The sequence below is a fragment of the Rosa chinensis genome, chromosome 5 (assembly GCF_002994745.2).
Source record: "Rosa chinensis cultivar Old Blush chromosome 5, RchiOBHm-V2, whole genome shotgun sequence".
In the NCBI taxonomy this organism is placed as follows: Eukaryota; Viridiplantae; Streptophyta; class Magnoliopsida; order Rosales; family Rosaceae; genus Rosa; species Rosa chinensis.
This window is the reverse complement of record NC_037092.1, coordinates 6,664,953-6,684,871: the sequence shown is the minus strand read 5'-3', so window position 1 is coordinate 6,684,871 and position 19,919 is coordinate 6,664,953. Positions and strand designations below refer to the sequence as shown.

The 19,919-nt window shown below is 39.4% G+C and overlaps 3 protein-coding genes across 3 annotated transcripts; 2 read left to right on the top strand and 1 right to left on the bottom strand.

Moving 5' to 3' along the window:
* The first annotated feature begins 9,989 nt into the window (after nucleotides 1–9,989).
* LOC121049001 lies at nucleotides 9,990–11,322 on the top strand. The gene is made up of 4 exons (XM_040505389.1): nucleotides 9,990–10,355; nucleotides 10,567–10,613; nucleotides 10,711–10,885; nucleotides 11,053–11,322. Exons 1-4 carry the CDS (start codon nucleotides 10,251–10,253, stop codon nucleotides 11,074–11,076), a joined length of 351 nt encoding a protein of 116 aa, XP_040361323.1. The 5' UTR covers nucleotides 9,990–10,250; the 3' UTR covers nucleotides 11,077–11,322.
* Nucleotides 11,323–15,077: 3,755 nt separating this feature from the next.
* Nucleotides 15,078–17,088, top strand: LOC112164946 (magnesium-chelatase subunit ChlI, chloroplastic). Its single transcript, XM_024301312.2, has 3 exons — nucleotides 15,078–15,301; nucleotides 15,433–15,542; nucleotides 15,771–17,088. Exons 1-3 carry the CDS (start codon nucleotides 15,199–15,201, stop codon nucleotides 16,821–16,823), a joined length of 1,266 nt encoding a protein of 421 aa, XP_024157080.1. The 5' UTR covers nucleotides 15,078–15,198; the 3' UTR covers nucleotides 16,824–17,088.
* A 143-nt stretch (nucleotides 17,089–17,231) lies between these two features.
* Nucleotides 17,232–19,869, bottom strand: LOC112164945. Its single transcript, XM_024301311.2, has 7 exons — nucleotides 19,590–19,869; nucleotides 19,354–19,496; nucleotides 18,709–18,828; nucleotides 18,193–18,616; nucleotides 17,956–18,098; nucleotides 17,716–17,835; nucleotides 17,232–17,614 (listed from the first exon to the last, which is right to left on the bottom strand). The coding sequence occupies exons 1-7, from the start codon at nucleotides 19,792–19,794 to the stop codon at nucleotides 17,399–17,401; spliced, it is 1,371 nt and encodes a 456-aa protein (XP_024157079.1). The 5' UTR covers nucleotides 19,795–19,869; the 3' UTR covers nucleotides 17,232–17,398.
* Nucleotides 19,870–19,919: the final 50 nt, after the last annotated feature.

Here is a 19,919-nt window from a genome sequence, read left to right as displayed (position 1 = left end):
GATATGATGATCCGTCTACAAAGACTTCACATGGACATCCTTTCTCTCGAGCGAAATGAAGCATGAATCAAAAGTTGATTCCTGGACTAAGTGTGACCGACGCTGCTGCCTAGGGCACTGCCTCTGTCCACCACCAGCTTAGGGCTGGCGCAGTCCCTATCCATGACTCCATGGATGGCGTCCATCATGGTGCTGGCGCCCAAGGTGATGCTGCAATCACCAACTTGCTTCAAATAGCGTTTTAGACGCTCAGGCCTAACCAAAATACTCAATGGTTGCTTCTAAGGCCTCTCGCTGATTTTACAAAGCCCGTTCCTTAGGGAAATTAGGACTGAGACCGTCCTATGCAAAGGATATGACAATACTCATTCTGTTCTTACAAAGAATCCGTAGGGATTTTGTGGATTGATTCAACCAACTTGCAGACGCTTAAATATTTCATGATATTGGTTGACACGCAAACACGCTGGTCACGTGTTGTGCCATTGTCCACCTATCAATGCTGCTTACACTATACTCCTAGCACACATCATATGACAACGGGCTCTCTCCCCAGATCATCTTATTCAGTCAATTGGATTTGACTATGCTAGAGAGTTTACATCGAAAGACTTTCGATGGATATTGCAATGGGCTTGATGTTGGATATCACATTCCCATTTACACACCCAAATGGTCTTGCGGAAACGACTACGATGATAGTCCGGACATTGGTAATGTGCACCAATCTCCTTATATCCGCTTGGGGTAATGCAATATCGCATATAGCTATGCTAATTCGTCTACAACCCACAGCCACTCAATGTACCTCTGCGTTACAGCTAGTGACTGGGTACAAATATCGTACTTACGCATATTTGAGTGCGCCATTTATGTGCCAATTGCGCTGCCACAGCGCTCTATGATGGGTCCTTACAGACGAATGGGCAACTACGTTGGATTTGAGACTCCAACAATCGTCTGCCACTTAATGCCCTTGCAAGGCAATCTCATTACCGCTAGATTTGTGGGTTGTCACTTTGATGAGACAGTCTTCCTGTCGTTCGGGGGAGATAAGAACACAGATGTTCAACAGGAACGACAGGAATTGTCGTGGTCTGTCCCCACTATGTCTCATCTTGATCCCTATCAAAGTGACGAGATCACACAAATATGATGCAAACATGCCTACAAGGAAGGACGTCCCTACTAGAGGACGTAGCGCCACCCTACACGGAGGTAGGCATGGCACCAATGCCAAAGAGAGTGGCACTCTGGCGTTACAGGCCATGGCCCCAGCCAGGATGCGTGGGACGCCCGTGGGTTCGAAGGATACTTTGGCACATTCCAATCCTTTGATCATCAAGACTCAAAATCAGTCTCATGAGTATCTTTCGGGTTATGGTTATCGTTGGGGGACGCCTCAACGTCAGAACCTATTCCTAAGAATATAGAGCTCTATGAAACTTACACTAGTGTACATGAGACGTGGGATAGAAACTCTATCATAATTGATGATGTAGTTGTGCATTTCGTTGCGCATGAGTTTGTTGAGTCTAATGATATCGAACCACGCTCCGTTGATTAATGAATGCCAACGTAGAGAAATTTGGCCTAAATGGAAAGATGCGATCCAGGTTAAGATGGATTCTCTAACGAAGAGGAAGGTTTTCGAGTTAGAGATGCCAACACCTCCTAACATAGAACATGTTGACTAATGGGTCTTCGTTAGAAAGCGTGATGAGAAAAAGAGATGGCAATCTCGCCTTATGGCGCAAGGCTTCTCACAAAACGCCCTGGAATCGACTACGATGAGACATATTCTCTCGTAATGGATGTCATTGCACTCCACTACCTTGTCAGTTTGGTAGTTTCCGAATAACTGAACATGCAGCTTACAAATATGGTCACTACGTATCTCTATAGGGATCTAGATACGGAATATACATGAAGGTTCATGATGAACTTCATTTACCCAAGTCAAGTGGCTCTAGACCATGGAGCACGTTTACAATAAGATTGAAACGCTCACTAAAGTGACTACTTGATTAGGAAAGGATATGCCCACGCGTTTCTATGACAAGTTTCGGATTCTATCGTGGGTTCATGTTAGACTTGATCTTCATTAGAAGCCCTTAAAGAGTTAAGGGAAACCGCTGAACACTTGAAATCCGAGTTTGAGATGAAGGATTTTGGGAGAACACGATTATATCTCGGTTTAGAACTTGAGCATCGTGTCGATAGATGCTTAGGCATTTTGACAAGGTCAAGCCTTCAAGCACCCACATGATCGTCCGTAGTCTTGATCCTGAAAATGATCCTCTTCGTCGAAAGGATGATGACGAAGATGTGCTAGATGCAGAAGTGCCTTACTTAGTACAATAGGCGCATTATTGTACTTATCCCAATGCACAAGACCGGACATCTCATATGTTGTGAACTTGTTAGCTAGATATAGCTCTGCGCCAACGCGACGCCATTGGATTGGTGTAAAAGATATCTTTCAATACTTGAGATGTATGAGTGATATGGGCTTGTTCTATCCCTACAAAAAGATGATGGATTCGGACCCATCACACACCAGGAACGCCGCCAACACTGGCCTGCGTCCATTATCCCCATCCCAAAACGACATGTGTTTTGGAAGGTTTTGCTGATGTTGGGTATCTTTCTGACCCACACAAAGGTCATTCCCAATCCGGTTAAGTGTTCACCATGGGAAAAGACCGTGATATCTTGGAGGTCTACAGAATAGACCGTAGTCGCTATATCTTCGAACAATGCAGAGATCATTGCTCTTCACGAAGTGGTTCGTGAATGTATATGGATTGGATCCATAATTACGCATGTTCGAAGCAATTGTGGTTTGAAGTCTACCACAGATGAGCCTACGAGCATTTAGGATAATGCTGCTTGTTTTGAACAAATGAGGCAAGGTTACATCAAAAGCGATAACACCAAGCATAATCAGCAACAACAGACTCTCCTCGAGATCAAAGTGAACTAGATTCAATCTGAGGACAGTAAGGCAGACTTGTTTACTAAGTCATTGCCCAAATCCACGTTCGAGAAACATGTGGCAAGAATTGGCTTGCGGAAATTATCTGAACTCCCATGATCGTAGTCATCAGGGGGAGGCGCAGACATCAGGGGGAGATGTCTACATGTTCACCTCGAAACGTGAAGGGTGTGTTGTGCTCTTTTTCCCCTTTGACCGAGGTTATTTTTTGTCCCACTGGGTTTTTGTTACTCGGCAAGGTTTTTAACGAGGCAACGAGAGAAGCACCGCGTTTGGACAACACAATGGGGAGTGTTTAAGGATATCTCTATTTGTGTTTGATCCAAACTCTAGGTTACTTGACCTAGTGGTAATAGGGTTCAATTAGAAGAATCTAGAGATTATCTTTCCTTGTATGATTCTAACTCTATGCATTGTAATCCTCTATATAAAGAGGCCCCTATTATCAATCAGAATACACAGCGATTATCTCTCAATTTCTGATTCCCTAAAACAACTCATATAATTTGTAAACAAATTATTATCTTTAAAATAAAAAATTTAGTCATTTCAATGATTTAATCATTCTATAAATCTTAACTAAATATACATTTCTTAATCAAACTTGAGTTTCAAAAATTAATGTCTAATCAATAAGAAAATGCCATGAACTATTAGTTTTTAAATTTTTTTTTCTATTTTAGCTGTGCAAAAAAAAATCATCTGTTTTTATTCCATAAAAAAAAATTCATTCGTTTTTTTATGTTTATTTATTTATTTTCTGTATTTTTTGTACCACATGATTAATTATTTATTATTATTCTTTTTTTGCAAATATAATGGATTGTTTTAGATTTAGGTCATAAATCATAAGAGGATTTATTTTGTTTTCCCTCACCAATATGTGTTCAACATATATATCATATATTTTTATGTCACATGATCTTAATCATATTTTTAATTATTATTAAATATATATGAATACTTTAATGAGTATGTAGTGAAATTGGAAAATGAAAATAGATAAGGAAAATAATAAGGAATACAATCTAGTATTATTGAATTGAAAAGTCTACATAAAATAAATATAAATTTTTTTGGGTATAATTATTGTCCTTAATAGTCATTTTATAGTAGGTTATATATGTCATTTAATAATTCATAATAGAGCAAGGTCAAGTGAGCAGATTTGGAGGTCCTAATAGAAACTCTCTTTCCCAAACTTGTGAAAACTAGGACATTAGAGAGAAAACTACGGTCAATGCACGAGAAGCCTAGCCATCAAAAGCTGCAAGGGTAGGTGGTCTAGGTTGATGTCATTGATCCACATGTCTTATACTTATTTCTGATTTGTTATCTTAATTAAAAAAAATATTTCACCTCCATACACACAGTCCCCACCAAATTTGAGTAATATGATTGGTCCGGACCACCACACGACAATGTCACATGATAATTCCGGATCACAGAATAATTGGAGAAGGCAAAAGGGAATTGAAAAAAGGGAAAATGCTCATTTACCTAATTTTAGCTTAAAATTTACCCACTTGCTCCACTAACTGTTTTTTAACCCGTTTACCCAAAACACTCTAAGGGATTATTTCCCCTTTACCCAATTAATTCTTTTTTTCTTCTTTTTATTTATTTTTTGGATTTTTTTGCCCTCCCCCCCTCACCGATTTCTCTCTCCTCCCCCTCTCTCTCTCTCTCTCTCTCTCTCTCTCTCTCTCTCTCTCTCTCTCTCTCTCTCTCTCTCTCTCTCTCTCTCTCTCTCTCTCTCTCTCTCTCTCCAGACGACATCGGATTTCTCTCTCCCTCCCTCCATCCCTCCAGCAGGTTGCCCACGACGCCTGCTCTCGCCATCGCCGCGCAGAAACTCGTCGTCGTGCTCTCCACTGCCAGGCTCAACGCCAAGCAGACGGTCCTCGTCGCTGAGAAGCTCGGCGAGGCCGAGTTTGACCTTCTGAAGGAATTGACGATGGACTGAAAATTGCTATCTGGGACTGAAAACTGCTATCTGCTATTGTGCAGTCGTAACCATAAAAGTTGTAACATTAGTGCCCCCCCAGTAAACTTTGTATTGGGGGCCAATGATGACTGCTTTATTTATTGACGGACTGAAAACTGCTATTCTAAAGTAAATGTAGTGTTAAATTGCAGTAGTCGATAAATGAAAAAAATTGTGTGATTTGTGTCAGTCTACTGGGGGGCAGTAGACATAATATTGACCCTCATAATGTGTGTTTTTAGACATTATCTGTTGTTTTGAGTGTGAATAACTTCTATAATCTGTGAAACATAGGAAACTGTGTAATGTTTGATGGTCTATTGGGGGGCAGTAGACACATTAGTGCCACCCAATAATGTCTTTCTTAGGAGACAGTAATCATCTCTTGTTGATTATAAAATGATCATTTTGGTTTTGTTTGTGGTAAAGTGCAATACACTGTGAATCCTTGAAACTGGTGCAAGTTTTAATGGTTTAGTGGGGGGCAGTAGACACATTACTGCCCCCAAATAATGTCTTCATACGAAGTCAGAACCCTTCACTTAACTATCATTGACAGATTATTGTACTTTAATAAACTCAAAACAACATAAGACTTATCAAAACTCTAATTTCAGTGATTAATTAACCACAGTTAAGAAATTAGTGGGGGGCAATAATCTGTCTATTACCCCCCAATAGACCACAGTTTTGACGTCGTCCGAGACCTGCAAGTGAAGCCAAGACCCGATTCCGGCGTGTAGCTTCGGAGCTTCCCGGACATCTGACGAACAAAACCGACGAAGTCCAGAGGGGTTGGGATCGTGGAATTAGATGGCGTCATCCTCTAGTGGTCCGACGGTGGGACAGAACGGCTGCTGTGGACGCCGGCATCGACGATGGAGTGGTGGGCGTGGTGGCTCAGAGAGAGAGAGAAAGAGAGAGCCTAAGACGAGGTTAGAGAAAGAGAAAGAGAGAAATCGATGAGGGGGAGGAGAGAGAGATATGAGTGTAATTTGTTAATTAAAATGAGGGCAATACTGTCAAACACTGTTAAATTGGGTAAATGGGGTTAAAAAACTCTTGGTGGAGTAAGTGGGCAATTTTTGGCCAAAAATTGGGTAAGTGGTCACAGCCCCTTGAAAAAAATAGTAAAAAGCTCGTTGATATCGTAACTCAAATGTAAACGACCACGTTATTTATGTGTCTAGGGCTCACACGCGATAACCACGTCATTTGTATTAAAAGCAAACGGTTTTCTCATCAATCCATGAAATTCTTGTGCGGATCGATCATTATGGCCAAAGAATTATTTATTTCATTGTTATGATTGAATAATTCACTAGAAGATGCACTACTACAATCATGGGCAAAGGGCACATACACCATTAGTGACAAAATACCCTCAAAAGACACATATAAGCGTGTCCAACTATCATAGCAATGCTGCAGCCACTGTTATCAGGGTCAGTGCAATGTAGGCCGGTTGCTTTCAACTTATCTACCTCGTATTCATTTGTTCATGGCTTCTTTACTATTCTAATATTGTGGGGACCACCAATCCAATGGTGGGTTGAATAGTTATTGACTTAGCTTTCAAACATAAAAAGAGAAAATGTTTAATAATCCTTTTATAATCCATGATATAAAATTCAGCTTCTGAAATTTATACTTTCTTCATACCTCATATTAAGGGAAAAATTACATTGTTCAATCATACCTATTACAAGTTGTCAACCCCAATGAGGTTTAATACCTTAAGAGTACATACAACAATCTAATGTCTATACAAAACACTGCACCTAATTCAAACTACACAAAATCTTCTCTGAAATTTTGAACTGTGAACTTGCATGATGATCGAGTAGCTATCACCAAATAAGCACAAGAGATCAGGGGTTAAACACCAAAAACATAAACACATTAAGCACAAGTGATAGTAACCGAGAGTCATGAATCCGAACAAATAGCTAAATTCGAAGCAACTGCTAGTATTAACATACCTTACTCGACCTTTTAAAAAATCTTTACGAACATTTAAAATTACCAACAGCTACCAAAAAATTAAGTGGAGCATCTGTTCTGTCACAAAAAAAACAAGTATTAAAAAGAGCATATGTTATGTCTAAGTAAGACACACGAAATAGATTCAAGAGAAAAAGAATGGCATAATATTACTATAAGGCATATAAGATGAGTGGCAAATATCCACAACCAATATGCAGAATTCCATGTTAAAGCATCTTATGTCTATAGTCCATTGAAAAATCGACACTTTGAATAGAAAATAGACTCAACAGATGGGTGCACATTTTAGCATAAAACCAAAGAACAAAATAACAACTTTACCGTGTAATTGAGTTTCCCGAGATTCATTATGCATCAGTTCACAAATGACGAACCTTTTCAAAACCTGAATGCTAGTCATCAATCTTGACTACAATGCTAAGAGCGTAGCCTATTAAATACTTGCCATGTGCAGAACAACACAACACAAGGAAATGAAACTGTCAGTAATTTGCCACTCATTGATCCATTTCTATTTTGAAAGGAACAAAACACAAGAAAATAATCAATTCATTTAAAGGACTATCTGAGGGTAACAAGTATAATCACTAACAAAAGCATTAGCATCAAATTGCAAAGTAACAGAAAATATCTTATTACTAAAAATTCAGAATAACTCATCATTCTAAAAGTAATAGCAGTAAACCATACCTTGATCCCCATTTTGGGAAGGATGGTCCCAGTAAATATCGAGAATTCATTGGAGGAGCTGGGAAAGATTGTGCCAAACCAAACAAGAGGGAGGTATGGGGTTCAAAAATCTTTATGCATATAATATTGCCATGCTTGCTAAACAGGGCTGGCGAATTACTCCAATCCTGAATCTTTGATTGCCAGACTGTACAAAGCCAAGTACTTTCCACATTGTTTATTCTGGGAAGCAAAACTTGGAGATTCACCATCATTCTCATGGAGAAGCATTCTGCAAGGAAGAGCAGTTCTCAAAGCAGGTGTTCAATGGAAAATTGGAGATGGAACTGGGGTCAACATATGGCATGACAAATGGATCCCATTATCAATACCAATCTCCTTGATAAGGCCGAAAAATACCAGTTTTAACAAAGTAGCAGACCTCATTGATGCATCCAGTCGACAATGGGAATCCACGGTGGTGTATAACTTGTTTCCTAACCATGTTGCTGAGAAGATTCTTTGTATTCCACTAGGTAGAAACCCTAGTCCTGACAAACTTGTTTGGAGTCTGGAAAAGAAAGGCTATTACTCAGTTAAGAGTGCTTATTGGATTGCCAGGAAGGAGGTAATGCAGCACGTGCTCGCTTCTACTTCATCTGGAGATCCTTACAAGGAATTATGGCGTAGTATTTGGAAGGCCAGGGTCCCGGACAAAGTTAGTATATGTGTATGGAGGGCATGCAACAATCTACTTGCTACAAGAGACCGATTACTTACCAAGGATTACAAAGGAGAAGTTCATTGTCTTTTGTGTCCTCATGGATTGGAGGATACATCTCATCTTTTCTGTCAATGTCCTCTGGCCTCAAATATCCTGTCCGTACCTCCTTTTAATCTCGAACATGAATTACTTTCAATCTCGGACTTCAAAGACTAGATGCTTGATCGTGCTCTTACTTTAAGTGGTGAAGTGTTTGCCAAACTAATGATGATTCTCTAGGCACTTTGGAAGAACAAGAATAACTTGTTGTGAAGTGGCTCACAGCAAACGGCCCAGGATATTGTTTTGAGCTGCTTTACATGGCTAACTGAGTTTCAGAAAGCTAGAACCTCTCCCGGACATAAGCAGCGACAACCTCGAAGCTTTTGGAAGCCTGCAACTCCTAGAATCCTCAAGCTGAACGTGGATGCAGCTTACCTCCCTAATCAAACCCGAGGAGGCGTTGGAGGTGTGATCCGAACTACTGCAGGGCAGGTAGTAGCTGCTTTCGCTCGGTCAATTTCTCACGCTGCCTCTCCAAAACAATGTGAGTTATATATATGCAATCAGAGCTGGCCTTGATCTGTTGAACTCTATGTAAATACAGTTTGCAGTAATTGAAAGTGACTGCATAGAGGCAATTGCGGAAGCATCATGTGTGGACCATTCTCTCCTCTTAAATGGTGGCTTAATCGATGATATCAAGCGTGCTATGGCCTTACTGTAAGACTTAATGTGGACTATCAATATTCATCAAGTATTACAATAACTAAGCTGCATACTACAGAACAAGCAAATAGACATTCCTAGTGTTAATCAATTCGTGTTGGATTTCCTATTGCTATCAGTATTGATTTAAGAGGTTATTTTGCTAATGAGGTATACCTAATTGCATATGGAACAAGAATAAGGTTGGCCTAAATGTAAAAGGATTAGGAAACCTTTATGGGAGGCACCTAATCCTCTTCGCCTATTTATAGACCTTGGTCCCTGCTCTAACAATCACTTACAAGCACTCAAGTTCTCTGCCCCATTAGTGAGATTGCCTTCATCAGATTGTTCAGAGGAGAAGATCAAGCATGTCTTTTTCAGGTTAGTGTTATGCTCTTTACTCTTTAGACATTATTTGTATTGGTGTGTTCTTAAATTGAGTGCAATATATACATGTTTATGGCTTACTTCCTCAAGTGCAGCTGAGTTATGCTCATCATTCTTGTAATAGGGTTGCCAAGAGATTAGCTAGTATAGGCTTTGATGCCAACCAACATGTAGTATGGTTCCATCACACTCCTGAATGTATTCAAGATGTGGTCTCTTTTGATTGTACTCACCTGACCTAACGCTTTATAGATAGAAGTTCGTTCTTTGATTCCAAAAAAAAAATGTAGGTACAGTTATTGGGCTAATTTTTTTCTTTATCTGAAGGAATACTTCTAATCCGAAACTTTTTATAATTTTTATTTTGAAATATATATAAATATATTAATTAATAGATTTTCAATCCAAATTAAGGCTCGATTCTTATCAACCAATCAATACTGGTGCGGCTGCCCTAATTTCCAGAATACCCTTACAAGAACCAGGAAGAAAAAAACCCTAACTACAGGATGCCGTCGGTATTTATTTTACTTTTTTCTGATAGAAAACCCTAGCCGCAGTGCCTTCAACAACCCTAATTTCCCTTCCTGTTCTCCTATTATATTTAAGGATTTACAGGGTTTCTCACACTGTACTCCATACATATTAACTTTCTCTCTTCCTTCAAGAACCCTATTTTCTCTTTCTCGCTTCACCACGCCGAATTTTTTGGAACTTCAGTAAGATCGATGGAAGTTGGTTTTCCTGTAAACGCAATCAGATTCAAGACAAAAGGATTTTTCTACCAAGGAGAACGTAAAGTGAAATTTTTGGAATTCAGGAAACGCAAGGATGTATGGCTTTTCACTCCCTATTTTTCCTTACCTTTTTGAATCTTGTGTCTCTCTTGCTTTCCCTTTGATATTAATTTTGATTGGGAATTTGGAAAATCAATTTTGTTCATTGATCAACGATTATATGGGTTGGAATTTTCATTGTTCTGAAAATATAACAACTATTATTTTCTCTCCCAACCAATATAACAATAATTAGTATCTCTCCCAGCCTGCCGTGCAGAAGAGAGCTCGGAAGACCATGCGGGATTTAAAATCGTAAAATTTTTTCTATCCATCTCTAATGCTGGTCAGTGGTTTTTCGTCTTGATTAGTCTTCACAAATTGATTATATAAATGATTATCTAATTTGCAGATGGGCCAATAGGCTGGCTGAAGGTAAATATAGACTTTGGCTGGGTATAGCAGCGACAAAATATCCACCTGACGCACCAAAGTTGAAATGGTTGGAGCCGAAATTAGAGGGGGTAAGAACTGGTGTGATTACACCCGAGACGATCAGGGATGATCTAGTTAATGCTGTCCTTGAGGTGAGATTGATGTTGCCTAGCTAGCTAGCTGACTTAATTGTCATGGACCTTTATTTAACAAGTTTGTTTAGTATCTGTTTTTTCCTTACATCCTGTATTAAAGTAGATATGCTTATGTTTGAAATGCATCTATACATTCTATAAATTTGTATTAAACCCTTTTGCAGAGAATGAACGAAGATGATGAGTAGTTTTCAGAATGAATTGCATCCATAATGGTGGCTGGTCTCTCTTCTCTCCTCCGCAGATAAGGAAAAGAAAAAAACGAAAGAGGAATGGTGTTCCTGACGCTAGAAGTGTGACCATTTTCGATTATATTTTCCCGTGTTCATTAGATCTACTTTATTATTACTTGGACACGATTTAGTTTAAATTGAATATGTTATATTAATCTCGATGTTTTTTTAGTTTAAATCCAATAATTGAATAAGAGAATTAGGGCATCCTGTGATGATTATTTTCAGAATTTATTGTGAAAATTTGCCTTGGTGTGAATTATTAATCCCCTGCCAAATATTTAAGCGTGGTACTGTTCTCGCAAGGTTTAATGAGGCCACTGTAGCCTTCTTATTTGAAAAGCTTAAGTTTCATCAATGAAAGAAGCATTTTTCCGAGACTGAAAAAAAATGAAAACAGTTGGTTAGGAAGAACCAAGTCCTGAATCTTTAGGGCAAAACTACCTTCGACATATATTCAATGCCATCACTATACCAAGCTTCGACTTCACACTTTATTCCTTCCTTCAACATATACCATTTATTAATTGATCTTTTAAATAGAGCTAAGTTCGTCAGACTAACCTTTGTTAATTTTATTAGACAAGTTTTTTTTTTTTAGGGGGAAGACGTCAATAGAACCACACGCGCACTCTCATGCAATGTATCAGCTTTTTCAGACTAATCACTGCACCGCAGACGCACGAACCCTCATGTTAACAAACAAAGGTCCCTCAAATCTGCTGGCCACGGGATGGAGGTGGAAATCGAACGCTAGACCTGGGGGTTCCAGACTAGGCCGCTCGACTAGCACACCATACCACGTGGTTAGACAAGTTATATTTTTTATTCTTGGTTCACCCTCTTGGCCTCTTGTGATTCTAAATGAGGTGTAGGAATGATATAAATTGGATGTCGAAAATCACAAAAATGTTCACCTGGTCAGTTATTGACCAAGAAAATAATGCTCAACCACCCTTGGATGTAAATCCAATGGCAGAGATAATTATTATTAAGTTTAGGTGTTTTGTTTTCCACCCTTGGATGTAAATCTAAGGGTTATTGAGTATAAATTCTTTGGTCAGCAACTGACCAGGTGAACACTACTCCGAAAATCAAAAGAAAGTTGGTTATGGAACAGTTTGTATAGTCCAACGATTATATTCATTTTTAAAACACAACATTGTTCATGAAAACTTGGACCTTTGAATTTAACATCAACGAGAATACATACATTCTTTGATATAATTTAACATAAAAATTCTCATAAAAAATACACGCTTATAAAACAAGAGATTCACCCCTAAATCACCAATTCACCCCCATTGTTGATATTACTTAATAAGTTTATAATTTAATGGTCTATATCTTAAATTAGCCTTTAAAGATCATCCTTGTAAAAAATCAAATGAATCGAGATTGTTTAATTATCTAATTGAATCAAACAAATGGATGGTTCTAATAACACTTACTACTATTATGATGAACCGTCCATATATTTCATAGAAATGAATAACTAAAAGGTCTTCAATTTGATTGCTTTTTTACAAAACTAATCTTTGTATTACATTATACAACATGAATGGTTGGATTAGAAAATTATAAAGTTATTATGCGTTAATCGACAATGGGGGTGAATATGCTTATTCACCCAAGGGGTGAACATAAGAATTATCCATAGATAAATAAACTAAAAGATACATCAAAACTACTTTTTAAGACTCTTTTTAACTACTTGAAGAATTTCTCTCGATAAACAATTTATCACCATTTCGTGTTCAAGTTGAGTGGGCTAAAAGAAGTACTATATATGCGCACTTGTTGGAGGTGGCTGCGTTGGGGCTGGTGGGCACCTGACTTGCTCCGATAGTGTCAGTCTGGATTGTTTGTCTTTTGGAGTTGTTGAGGAGGTTTTGTCGACATCCGTTTGTTCCATACACTTGTGAATTATTTGAAAAGTTTATCTTGCCTCAATAATAAAGAACGATAGTGAAATATTGAGAATAATTTAATGACCAAAGACTTCTATATATAGAGTTAATTACATATAAGTGCATATTTGATTTTTTTTTTTAGCCATAAGGCCACCAAGTAGTTTTTTTCCCTCATAAGGCCACTAGACTAAAAAAGGTGTTATGTTTTGGATATTAAAAACCAACATATTTACATAAATGTCACTAGAGTACAAAATCAACAATCATTCTCTCTCTCCTCTCCGGCGAGGTCTCCGGTGAACTCCGGCGACCACAAAAGCTACTGTCACTAACACCAAAAGCTACTGTGGCTAGCAACAAAAGCTACTCTGATGAGATTCCCAGCCACCTCCAGCAAGGTTACAAAAGCTACTGTCACTAGCAACAAAAGCTACTGTCACTAAAAACAAAAGCTATTCTGGTGAGATTTCCGGCAACCTCCGACGAGATAACAAAAACTACTATCACCAACAACAAAAGCTACTCCTTACCAAAAAAACCTATGCTCCCCAAAACGAAAAAGCTACCATCTCCACCAACAAAAGATATTGTCACCAATACCAAAAACTACTCTCATCAGCAACAAATGCTACTCTCACAAACATCAGAAAACTACTTTCACCAATACCAAAAACTGCTGTCACCGACAACAAAAGTTACTGTCACCAACACCAACGAGCTACTCTCACTAACATTGTATAGAAAGCTATGATCACTATGATGGAAAACCACTATAATAGTTATAGAGAGCTACTGATTTGAAAAAAAAAAATCTATTGACATTAGCTTGAAAATATACTAACATAGACACATAAAGCTACTATCACGCTATTGAAATGCCACTAGAACAATTACACGGAGCTGCTAACTTGAAATAATGAAAATGAAAATAGAAGCTATTGACATCATGTTGAAAAAATACTAACATAGATATAGAAAGATATTATCACTATGTTGAAAAGCCGCTATAACATTTATAGAGAGTTACTAACTGCAACAAATAACATACAAGAAATGGTTCATTATTCATCAATCAAAATACATCACAACACCATCAGAAAACAAAATTCAGCCACAAAACCATCCCCCCATCACACAAGAGCACAACTCTCTTTCTCTCCTCTGCAAAATTCCACAACAGATGAATTCAAACAAATCCAAACCCATTTATTCCAATAAATCACAATCAAATCAAACCAAACTAAACAAATTCTAATCATGTCGTCTAATTTTTTTTTTCTGATAACAAAAATCATTAAAAAAAACCAAAAAAGCAAATTGGAGGTGTAATTAAGGTCGGTGATGACGAAATAGAGGTGGTGTGGGAAGGGACGTCAACGACACCACATCAAAGAGGCAAATCGGAGCTCAGATATGCAATCTCAGATCCTGACGGATTCAAATTGGAGCTCAGATGCAATCTCAGATCTCAGTAGTAGGAACGAGGTCGAAGCCGCTAGAAGAGGTTGGAGTTGCCTTCGAAGGCGGAGATGAAGATTCAACTTACATGTAGATGAAGCTAAAGTGGTTGCGGTCTGGTGATGAGGAAGACGGTGTCGATGAATCTCAGATCGTTGAGAGCTCTTTGCCTTCTCAATCTCGTCCTTAAAAGCTTCGTCTTCAGCCTCCTCACCTCGCGTCGAGGGACTATCAAGTTGCCAGAGTTGGACGACGCGATGATGGGTTTGCCGTTTGGATTCGAAGATCTGAGGCCAAACTACTCCAGCTCGTCTCCGTTCGGGCCAGCTCCGGCTGAGAAAGGTAATGGAGAACGAAATCGACGACGGAGTTGTCGCATCTGACGGTCCTGTGTTGCCGGAGCCGAACGAGATGGTGAGGAAGGATGCTGCCGGAGCTGAGCAAGATCATACCAACTTCTTACTATGCCACTCACCCAAAGTAATTCTTTACCAAAAAATTAATTTTATATATTTAGTACAAACCGAAGTGTTATTTGCTACTAGATGAAAATAGTTCGTGCTTATAAGAATTACTAAAATACAAGATAGTGAGATACGACTGCAATCTATCCTCTTATCCTCAGCCTCACAAACCAATAGAAACCATGCCAAGCTCAAGTAAGACACTCGCACTCTAGCACAGGCTCCACTGCTCACTTCTGCACATGGCATCAGTACTCGGAACTTGCTCCACCGCAACCTTGGCCGCTCGTCCTCTTTCATCTCCCACTTCCCGGACTTCAATTCCTCCCCTCTCTTTGACCCAAGGTACATTTTCCCTCTAATTTAAGTTCAATATATGACGTACCCAGTTCATCTTCTGTGCTTCTTTGTGTTTATGAAGGAGATAAAAGATGTGGGTTTCAGTTGTTTTATGGATTCTGATTCTTGAATTGCAGGGCAGAGTTGTGGGACTAAGTTTTATGGCGGGTTAAGGATTCATGGGAAGAAGAGCAGGTCTCAATTCCATGTTGCCAGTGTTGCCACTGAAGTCAACCCTTCTGAACAGGTGTGAATCTTCTTTATGTAATTGTAATTGGCTTTCCTTGGTCTGATTTGAGATGAAAATTCTGTTTATTTTGATGGGTTTTGTTCATTATGTCCATTCATATTGGATAAACATTGTGTTTGGTGAGTTTCAAGAAATAGTTTTTAAGTTTAGAACTAGAAATGGTATATAAAGATTAGGTCTTTCAGTTTATGTGTTGTTAATTCCAGTCATACTGGTCATATTTAGGCACAGAGGCTTGCTGCTAAGGAAAGCCAGAGGCCGGTGTATCCATTTGCTGCTATTGTAGGACAAGATGAGATGAAATTATGTCTTCTGCTGAATGTGATTGATCCCAAGATTGGTGGTGTCATGATCATGGGTGATAGGGGAACTGGGAAATCCACAACTGTTAGGTCCTTGACTGATTTGCTTCCCGAAATTAAGATTGTTGCTGGTGATCCCTACAATTCGGACCCAGAAGATCCAGAGGCCATGGGCCCGGAAGTGAGAGAGAGCATTGTGAAAGGAGTGCAACTTCCTGTGGCAACCACTAAGATCAACATGGTTGATTTACCTTTGGGTGCTACGGAAGATAGAGTGTGTGGGACAATCGACATTGAGAAAGCTCTGACTGAGGGTGTCAAGGCATTTGAGCCAGGACTTCTTGCAAAAGCTAATAGAGGCATTCTTTATGTGGATGAAGTTAATCTTTTGGATGATCATTTAGTGGATGTTCTATTGGATTCTGCTGCCTCTGGATGGAACACAGTGGAGAGGGAGGGTATTTCGATTTCTCATCCTGCAAGGTTCATTTTGATTGGCTCTGGCAATCCAGAAGAAGGGGAGCTCAGGCCGCAGTTGCTTGACCGTTTTGGTATGCATGCTCAAGTTGGGACTGTGAGGGATGCAGAACTGAGAGTGAAGATTGTGGAGGAGAGAGCTCGGTTTGACAAAAACCCAAAAGAATTTCGGGTTTCTTACGAAGCTGAGCAAGATAAGCTTCAGGAACAAATTACCTCAGCTAGAAGTGGTCTTCCATCTGTACAGATTGACCAGGATCTCAAGGTGAAAATCTCCCGGGTTTGTTCAGAGTTGAATGTCGACGGATTGAGAGGAGACATAGTGACTAACAGGGCTGCAAAAGCTTTGGCTGCTCTAAAGGGAAGGGATAAGGTGACTCCCGAAGATATTGCTACCGTCATCCCTAACTGCTTAAGACATCGTCTTCGGAAGGATCCTTTAGAGTCGATTGACTCTGGTTTACTTGTCATTGAGAAATTTTACGAGATCTTCAGCTGAGGGAGGTGCTGATAGGCCATTTCTTTTAAGTTTTGCTGGCAAGATTGTTGTTTTGTTCTTCTTTTTTCCTGGGCGTTAATCTCATCCTGTTTTTTACAAGAGGACATTAATGTTTTGCAAATATATTCAGTCTCAGACTACTATGTAACAGTTGAAAGTTTATTGTCTATATCATTGAGAAGCTTGAAGCTCAGTTTAACTACAAAGAGAGGACACAATTTGTTTCTGATTTATTATTGTGTATTGTTATTCTTTCTGTGATGAATTCAATCTTGCCTTAAATTTCGATATTATATCAAACAGCTGTGATGATGAGATCACGATTAGTTGGATCACGAATTAACAGCTATGCATAAACTTGATGGTTATGTCTGAAATCTGAACCCAAGTGTTGCATGCAAGCTGCTGTAGATCGTTTTCTTTCTGAGATAATCTGAATTGAACTAACTCAGCCAGGAGATGTCTTAACACTCTTCCCGAACTGTATACATGGACATTTAAATTGCAGTTCAAGCAATGCAGTTTGTAAATGTCTATATATGTATTACATGAGAAACAATAACATGCCATTGAACCTACGCTGTGGTATTATGAGCAGTTCCACTCCAAAATTTCGGTCTCTGTTCAAGAAATGCTGGCTGGCGCTGGTAGACAATCGAAGCAGCCTTGATCAGAATTCCAGCAGTTATAGCCCATATGTCATACTCTATACCATGATCTTCAAAGTAGAAATGTTGTAACAGATATTTGTCTCCCATCCATTCTCTCTCCTCTGCTCTTCTGTTCTCATCCTGTCCACCGTGCAAAAACAAATGCGATAAAGCAAAGTCTAGAGAGTGAAACCCATCAAAGGAAATTTAAGACTCAGATGAGAATTGGATTAATGTTAAACCTTGAGAAACATTTCTAATGGAGCATAAAAGATTGCTTCCACTTCTGCAGCATTTGGAGCTGGATTAAATGCTTCCTTGTTAGAAAGTAAGCCAATTACAGGAACCACTGTCATACCTAGCTGGACATAGAAACCCAAAAGCTAATTTTAGTTTCAAAAGAAGAATTAAAATGATACATACATTTTAAGTGCGAAAAAAAAAAATTCAATTGTACATGAGATGCACACAGTACGCCTAACCTTGTTTACAAAAGGTTCAAGAATGGTGACAATGTTGACTTGGGAAGGGTCTAAGCCAACCTCTTCCTTGGCCTCCCGGAGAGCTGTGTCCACATCATCAGCATCACCTTGCTCTCTTTTACCGCCGGGGAGAGCCACCTCACCTGCAAACAAACACAAGTCTTGATTCTTCACAATCGTGCTTTAAATTTACTTATTTGGTGCAATTGACGCTAAGAGGTGAAACAAGCAGGCAACCAGAGTGAGAAGAGAGAGTTGAGGCTCGCTTTGTGAGAATAACGTGCAGGTCACCCTCTTCCCCTTGGAACAGACACACCAGAACCGCAGCTCTTTTGATCAAGCCAGTTGTACTGGTAGGTGATAGACCAGGGTTGACTGGTTTCTGGAGTCTAAAATCTTGTGCTAAAATTTGGAGTCTCTGTTCAAGGTTGCTTGAACCCATTTGATTATCTTCACTTTCTACACTAAAAGCAACCTTATAACTGGGATTTTGCTCTACAAAAGGTGGTGGCCGTTCATATACAATTGATGCAGCCCTTATCAATATACTAGCAGTTAACCCCCATATTTTGTACTTCTTATTCTTCATTTCATAGTCAAAGATCTGAATCAGATACTTGTTCCCCATCCACTCTCTCATCTCTACTCTCCGGTTCTCATCCTGAAGCAAATGCATACAAATTGATCCTCAAATAAATGAATAAATAAAATCAAATAGTTTCAAGGTGTAGAGTAATGGAGCTAATGATAAACCTTGATGAACATTTCCATCGGAGCATCAAATACTGCCTCCACTTCAGCCGGATTTGGAGATGGCTTGAAAGCTTCCTTTACATTAAGTATGCCAACAACCGGAATAACTGGCATTCCTTGCTGCACAGAAAGCCAGCTAAATAAGGTTCCTGAAAACACTTGAAAGCTTTATCATAGTCATAAGCCCGAAACCAAATCTCACATACTAGCTCTCAGAAGGGCCACCAAGGAGGAAGACACATTTTGCACTAATAATAACCTCTTAATTTGGTCTGGTACTTCTCATAATCCCCCCTACTCAATCACTTTTCAGAAAACTAAGATTCTATGCTTCACATTTCATAAACACTTACTTTGTAGACACAAGTATACGAAGAATTGAGCCTTTTCTTTATCTTCCACTACAGAGAAACCTAGTCCCAATTCTTCATTTCCAAAAGACCACATAAGTAGAGAAAACAAAACTCTCTGTTCATTCAATCATACAAAGTTCAACCAAAATTACAAACAAAAGAACCACTCTTTCTATATCTAATGCATTGCTCATCCATCAAAGCATAAACCTTCATTGTTCGCAATTGAAAATTAGTCCCAACCAACCTAATCAGATTTGTTGAAGATCCCACACACACACACAGAGCTAACCTTGTTCACAAAGGGTTCAAGAACAGCAACAACATCGACATGTGAAGGCTCCAATCCAATCTCCTCCTTGGCCTCCCGGAGAGCCGTGTCCACGTCATCACCGTCACCCTCCTCTCTTTTCCCGCCGGGGAGCGAAACTTCGCCTGAAAACCAAACGAACACACATCTTCAGTCTTTGCAAATTGCAATGCCATTCATGGATCCATGTAAACAAGAAAAGGATAGTTGAGGCTGACCAGAGTGAGAAGAGAGAGTTGAGGCTCGCTTTGTTAGAATGACCCGCAGGTCACCGTCGTCGCCTTGGAAGAGACACACCAGAACGGCAGCTCGGCCGGTCGAACCGGCGGTGGTGGTGGTTGGTACACCCGGTTTGACTTGTCTCTGGAGTCTGAAGTGTCGTGCTAACGTTTGAAGTCTCTGTTCAAGGTTTGGTGAACTCATTTTTGTTCCCTTCACTCTCTAACAGACTCTAGGCTGCTGTGTATAACCATAAACCAACTGTATTTACAACGCAACTTTTAAGAGAACCGATCTAGAACGTGTCATTTAAATCAAGCGCTAATCCG

Excerpts from the sequence above, each read along its gene's own strand:
- LOC121049001 (XM_040505389.1), top strand. The coding sequence starts at position 10,251 with ATGGAAGTTGGTTTTCCTGTAAACGCAATCAGATTCAAGACAAAAGGA. Across the intron at positions 10,614-10,710 it reads ACCATGCGGGATTTAAAATC|ATGGGCCAATAGGCTGGCTG; the intron begins GTAAAATTTTTT and ends TCTAATTTGCAG. Across the intron at positions 10,886-11,052 it reads TAGTTAATGCTGTCCTTGAG|AGAATGAACGAAGATGATGA; the intron begins GTGAGATTGATG and ends ACCCTTTTGCAG.
- LOC112164946 (XM_024301312.2), top strand. The coding sequence starts at position 15,199 with ATGGCATCAGTACTCGGAACTTGCTCCACCGCAACCTTGGCCGCTCGT. Across the intron at positions 15,302-15,432 it reads TCCCCTCTCTTTGACCCAAG|GGCAGAGTTGTGGGACTAAG; the intron begins GTACATTTTCCC and ends CTTGAATTGCAG. Across the intron at positions 15,543-15,770 it reads AAGTCAACCCTTCTGAACAG|GCACAGAGGCTTGCTGCTAA; the intron begins GTGTGAATCTTC and ends GGTCATATTTAG.
- LOC112164945 (XM_024301311.2), bottom strand. The coding sequence starts at position 19,794 with ATGAGTTCACCAAACCTTGAACAGAGACTTCAAACGTTAGCACGACAC. Across the intron at positions 19,497-19,589 it reads AACTCTCTCTTCTCACTCTG|GCGAAGTTTCGCTCCCCGGC; the intron begins GTCAGCCTCAAC and ends TTTGGTTTTCAG. Across the intron at positions 17,836-17,955 it reads TTGAACCTTTTGTAAACAAG|CTAGGTATGACAGTGGTTCC; the intron begins GTTAGGCGTACT and ends TTCTATGTCCAG.